The sequence below is a fragment of the Oncorhynchus masou genome, chromosome 10, assembly GCF_036934945.1.
Source record: "Oncorhynchus masou masou isolate Uvic2021 chromosome 10, UVic_Omas_1.1, whole genome shotgun sequence".
Taxonomy (NCBI): domain Eukaryota; kingdom Metazoa; phylum Chordata; class Actinopteri; order Salmoniformes; family Salmonidae; genus Oncorhynchus; species Oncorhynchus masou.
This window is the reverse complement of record NC_088221.1, coordinates 45,718,166-45,724,669: the sequence shown is the minus strand read 5'-3', so window position 1 is coordinate 45,724,669 and position 6,504 is coordinate 45,718,166. Positions and strand designations below refer to the sequence as shown.

At 38.5% G+C, this 6,504-nt stretch overlaps 1 protein-coding gene across 1 annotated transcript; it reads right to left on the bottom strand.

Annotated features, from left to right (window-relative positions):
* Positions 1 to 4,430: 4,430 nt before the first annotated feature.
* LOC135547012 (trace amine-associated receptor 13c-like) lies at positions 4,431 to 5,630 on the bottom strand. Its single transcript, XM_064975577.1, has one exon. The coding sequence runs from the start codon at positions 5,628 to 5,630 to the stop codon at positions 4,668 to 4,670; it is 963 nt and encodes a 320-aa protein (XP_064831649.1). The 3' UTR covers positions 4,431 to 4,667.
* Positions 5,631 to 6,504: the final 874 nt, after the last annotated feature.

Here is a 6,504-nt window from a genome sequence, read left to right as displayed (position 1 = left end):
AGTCACCTATAATACTCCACAAAGCACCAGAATGATTTGAACTGACTCACTGTGTTAAGCGTATCCATGAATGTTCTGCTTTGACCTTTCCAGGGTCTGGTGTGAACCCCTGGGTGCCCACCACATGCCCAAGGTAAGTGACCTGCCTCTAGAACAGGTGACACTTTAGGGGTTGTAGTTTCAATCCATGGCTCCAGAGGTGCTCAATCACTCCCTCCAAGTGGGTCAGGTGGGTTTGCTGAAGGTTTCTCTAAAGATATTTTTTGCATCCTCTGACAAGGTATCTAGAGGATATTATACTGTACATCAAGTATTTAGAAGATAATTTAATGTTAATATAAAGTGGATGGCCATATAAAACATGTCTTCATGAGTGAGCCATGAACAGTACCTAGTAATGCCTTATGTTATAAAGCTCAGATTTGTTGCTTATCAATGCTTCGTATGCACTTTTTGCACTAGTTTGCACTGCTATTGTAAATAGGATGACAAATAGTAGATCGTAGATTTCAGTTTCAAATTTCATATGCTATGAACAAACTATTAATGAAAAATAGTGATGAGTTTTTCCGTTGATAATCTACATATACTCACAATCAATAAGATGTATAACATTTCAGCTGCCTTAATACTGTAATAACATTTTATATATTTAGTGGTCAGAGAAAATCCAACTGATTTTCTGGTGCACTCCTCTTATTCATTGCTGTCTCACCTGTGAATGTATTATTTAATACTGAATAGTACCATATGCCTTGATAAAACAGCTTTCAATACCATAGTGCCCTATAAGCTCATTACAAAGCTCACGGTGAAAGGAGGCAGAATTACATCATCAACCCTGATTCTCAACACGGGGGCCCCACAAGGCTGAGTCCTCAGTCCCCTCCTGTGTTTCCTGTATACCCACAACTGTGTGACCTCCAACTCCGTCATCCAGTTTGCTGACAACACAACAGCAGTAGCCATGATTACCAACAAAGACGAGACAGCCTACAGGGAGGAGGTAGGCACTCTGAAAGACTGGTTCCATGTAAAAATCTCTCCCTCAATGTTAAACAAAACAAAGGACCCGGACAACAGGAGGAACCAGGCTGGACACGTCCCCATCCTCATCAACAAGGCTGTCGTGGAAATGGTCAGTAGGAACTTCTGATGTTGATACGTGCAGCCAAATGCACCATTGGGTGAACACTGCCTGCCCTACAGGACACCTACAACACCAGTTGGCGCAGGGAGGTCAAGAAGATCATCAGGAACCTCAGCCACCCAAGCCATGCCCTGTTCTCCCTGCTTCAATCACTCAAACGCAACACAGCCGCATCATGGAAAAAACTGTAAGACTGTCCAATAGTTTCGACCCTCAGACCATAGCCACCGCTAGTCAGCTACCTGCTCCTCCTCCCCCCTGCTACTTCCCTAATGGTCATTTTTCCCCACCCCCCAAATTACTTTTAATCTGCCCCCAACCCCAATGACATTTACCACTGTTGCAGTTGTTAATATGTTAATTATAGATGTTTTTATCTTATTTTTGTGTGGTTTTTACTTAACTCAGTCCCCACACACACTCTATGGTCATGCTGCTCCCACTATGGTCATGCCCCCCACCTCCTCAACAGTTTGTACTCTGCCTCCACCCCAACGGACAATTATTGATAATGTTATTTCAATTTCGGTTGTTGTTTTTGTATTACCATTTTCATTATTTTATTTCACTTAGTCCTGCATGTTCAAGCTCGGAGCCTGAGATTTTCACTGTACTCTCCAATCCTGCAACTATTAAACACAGAATATAAATTAAAATGAAAGTCCCCTAAATTGGAGAATTAACATTTAAGAAGTTAATAATAGATAATTTCAGTATCACGTATTAAGGTGATAATAATCTTGTTTTAACGTGACCATTATTTTCTATTAACGTGATAATTATCTCATAAAAGTTACAGGAATTTGTTTGTGTGTGCCTGGCACAACCACACATTCTAGACCCAACAGTTCAAATGTTTCCTGCTATAAGATTCAGAAACAAATTTTGTCTAGTACATATAAAATATACGCACATTCAGCACATCCAGTGACAGGCACGGGGGGGGGGGGGGGGGGTAATTGTTTTCTTTTTTTGCTTGGGGGAGGGTTGTGTGGGTTTTTAGTGGGCACAGGGAAGGGTAGTATGTTTTGTCCCAAGTCTACATTCACCGTTTTTCAGGTTTTTCTACATCATTTGTTTCCGTCGTAATAGATAACTTACCCCGTCTGCTTGCATCTAGGAGTTAAGGTAGGCTACTTACCTTATACACTAGCCTACGCCACAGTAACCACATGGGTTGCCACTGTCTGCTTTGGGCTCATTTTCATCACACTCTAACCTTTGATATTTGCCTCTCTGTAGGCCACAAAACAACATGTTTCATTGCTCATGACAAAGCTTTTTATCAGAGTTATTGACTTGACATTAAGCCAGATTCAAGTAACTTCCATGACAGCTTTGTGTTGCTGAAACTTGAAGCAGCAACCATGACACAAACAATCAGGAGGTGGACTATACATAGAGCTGAACATTAAGCTAACTTGAATATCTCTCCTCAGGGCTACCTGGCCAACTTCCTCCACGGAGAGTGCCGATTGTCACTGAGCGAGACTGAACGGCACCAACCATGGTCCTGCAGACCATTTTTTTGCTGGAGCCTCAGGACTGTTAGGGTTAACTTGAAGAGTGTGGGTGGTAGGTGGAGATAATTGAAGGAAAGTTTGATTTGACATGTTTTGTGCATATTGTTTTCATCACCCATAATAGAACCTTTATGTTAATATAAGACATATAGCCTCTTCTCAGTTTGATACAGACACAGAAAGTTCAGATAGAAATTGACTTTATAGAACAGATATAATTCTCTTTCATAGAGAATGAGTCAAGTTATCCCTCTCATTCACAGATTGTGAATTATACTGCCATCCTATGGCCACTGCACCAATGGGTACAGACGTCGATTCAATGTCTACTCCATGTTGGTTAAAAAATAAACAACGTTGATTCAACCAGTGTGTGTCCAATGGGTGTAACACTCTGCAGTAAAACTGTTGTTAAACCTGGCTCTTTCCTCCAGCATTTTGGATATGAAATCTAATGTTTCATATGAGGTGACATTATGTAATGTCACCTTTTATTTGAGGGTATTTTCATACATATACGTTTTACCGTTTAGAAGTGAAAACACCTTATGTATCTAGTCCCCCCATTTGAAGAAGTATTTCGACAACTTCAAGTATTTTGTATTAAAGGCCGTAACCCTTTAAAAGTAGTGTTCATGTAAGTGATGTATTTAGGTATTGGTTCCCTTACCCTGTAAACAGTCTATGAACTGCTCTCATGAGTGACTGTAATCCACACTTTGGTTTTGATTGTCACTGCCAACAAACACGAATGTTAGCATTTTCAGACAAACACGAATGTTAGCATTTTCAGCCAAAACACTTTACTACATCGGCACACTGCCACAACAATGTGACTGTTTTTGAATTAAAAAAATCAATATATTTCCTTTTTCATCCTCTGTGTTGTGTGCTTATTGTTTATCCATTGATAAGTTCTAGGTCATTTTGAAACCTTAAGGAGCATCAGGTACTGCTGGAATATCAACCAATAGCATGTCCATCTTTTTGTGAAAAATTACACTGGTCACTGTTCAAAACATTTATAAAGATTTAAGAAAGTATGAATAGTCCTCACTTTAAATTAGGGTCTGCAGTACAACTTCACTAATGATCAGTAGATGGTTTATAAGGACATGTATTAAACATCTTATGAATGACCTTATAAATCATTATTAAATACTATGAAAGTTGTTTATACATGTGTGATGAACTAGCTTGCTAAAACAGATGCAGGAGTAATGATACATAAGTTATGAATAAACTATATACTTATCCATTATGAATTATTTAGTGTGTTACCCAATCACTATATTCATTCATTCACACTAAACAGCTTCTGAGAGAGCTGCTCCGGTGTGACCCCTTGTAGTGAGAGTAGTGGTAGTGTTCATAACCTGCACTGTTGAGTTGAATCAATAATGCATTTTGTAGTTATTTATACTTGTCATAATACCCAGTTGAGTAACATTTAGCAAATGTGTGCGTAATAATAAATGGTGAGCAAACTGTAAATGCCTAACAAATGGTTTATTACTGAACATTATAGTGGTACACAATTGCATATTCTTGCATTTTACCCTCAACTACTTACATACGCCATTGAGATAGACTTGGACGTTATTTGATATCATGCAGTATTGAACATTTAAAATTCAGTTCACGTGTTAAAGGTGTTGTGTAACAATCGAGCCACTAGAGGGGGATGTTAAACATACATAATGACTCGTTCCTAAAATGTACTTTTAGAATACTTACATACAACTTATCATTAAATTACATGGAACAACAGCAGACATTGGTTTTTGGAATGTACAACCCAAAATGACTACAATGTATTTTATAAAACAAGCTGATGGCTTCTTATACATTTTCCAAGTCATTCCTGTCCAATCTAGACAAATCATTCTGTATCAACACCACATTCATCTCTGTATTGTCAGTGTGTTGTTACATGAAAGAACAATTGTGTAACATAACTATGTTTTTCAAACTGGGAAATAAAAATATAGGTACTATGAACGCCTTAACTTCAGAGATAAAATATGTTTAGCCGTCACTTTGAACCATGGATAAAATAAAGCATAAATTATTGGATTAATTAAGGAATTAGAAAGTGGCAGAAAGCTGATGATGAATGATAATAAATTGTCACTTAAGAACGAAAGAAACAAAAAAGAAAATAGAAATGGAATCCAACAACTTAGATAGGTGAAAACAACAATAGATAGAGTTTTTGCTGCTTTTCTCTCAGACTTATTTGCCTGTACAGTTTTAACACCAGACACACTGGCAGCCTCTTTTGAAAATACCTTTCTGGCCTGTGATCTGGCCACCACAAAGATTTTCAAATAAAGTGTTATAATAATAGAGCACGGGACAACCATTGTAATTACGAAGTCAATTATATTGCCCCACATATATCCTTCACCAGTAAAACATTCATTCAAGCACCTACTTGGTACCTTTACATTTACAATGTCTTTTATAATAGCAGCATTGTATATAATACAACAACACCAGGTGATGGATATACAACACATGATTCTTGCTATTGTTATTTTAGAGTGGTACAATAAGGGATCACACACAGCAACATAGCGGTCAATAGATATCAAGACCAAACTGCCCAGAGATAAAGAAGTACATAAACAACTAATGTAGAGAAGAAACACACAGAAATATTCCCCAAAACCCCAGCATGGTTCAATTATTCCTACAATCATTACTGGTATCACAATCAGTCCCACCAGGAGATCTGACACAGCCAGAGAGAGGATGAGCAGGTTGGTTTGAGTCTGGAGCTGCTTGAAGTAAGAGATGGAGATGATCACCAGTATGTTCAAAAATACTGTTACTGCTGAAATCAATGAGAAAAAGATGTACAGTGTTATGTAGATAGATATCGATAGCAAAGCCTTTCTGCAAGAAGAGTTTCTGTCTTGAAAACAATATTGATCATCTTTGTGTTCCTCCATTTGTAATAAAAGGTAAAAATGCTGAGGCTCTACTCCTGCTTGGTCCTTTGTGTGACCCTGTCAGGTCTGCCTTCTGTCAAACTCTGAGCTCTGCCTGTCTATTTATCCCTGAGTTACTGACAGCCACTCCCCTCCCAACAGTTTCTCTGCACACAAAAGCACGAAAACATACACAAGTGAGCACAGAATGATGTAATGTATGACATAATTGTATGTTGCTGTGGCCTGTCCTTTAGCCTTCCTGATAGTTAGATATGAGAGAAAGGGACATTTTCTCAAATTCTATGAATTTTATTGGGAAAATATATTATGTGTGATGTTTTGGTCACCCAAAGGCTTTTTTAATGGGAAATAGGATAGCTGTGTTAGAGTAACTGTTTTGGTGATGTCCATGCTCTGTTTGGACCATAACCCACAACCTCAGGAGACATGACGGCACGTCACGTGTTACCTGGCCAGCGTGTAGGAAAGCTGACAGTAGGGAAGTTGATGAGGGCATATGTTTATGTTGAACGCACTTATAGCAAATGAAATCAACATTTGTGGCATTCCATTGAAGCATTCCATAGCCTTGTAAAAATACCCATAAGAACTGAATTATGCATCATACTTCCTCAAGTTGAGGGAGACTTTGGCTCAGTTACATCATGTGGACAATATTTTTTATTTCTTTAATTGTATTTTTATTTGATCTTTTATAAACAATACAAAACATACACATACAAACGACTACATAATGTAAACATCAACTACACCTGCCCACTAGCACACACGATCCTCAGCACCCACGTCACTTTCCGCCACATGGCCTCAAACGGCACCATTATCTTCTCTCCATCACCCACGTACAGTGCCTTGCGAAAGTATTCGGCCC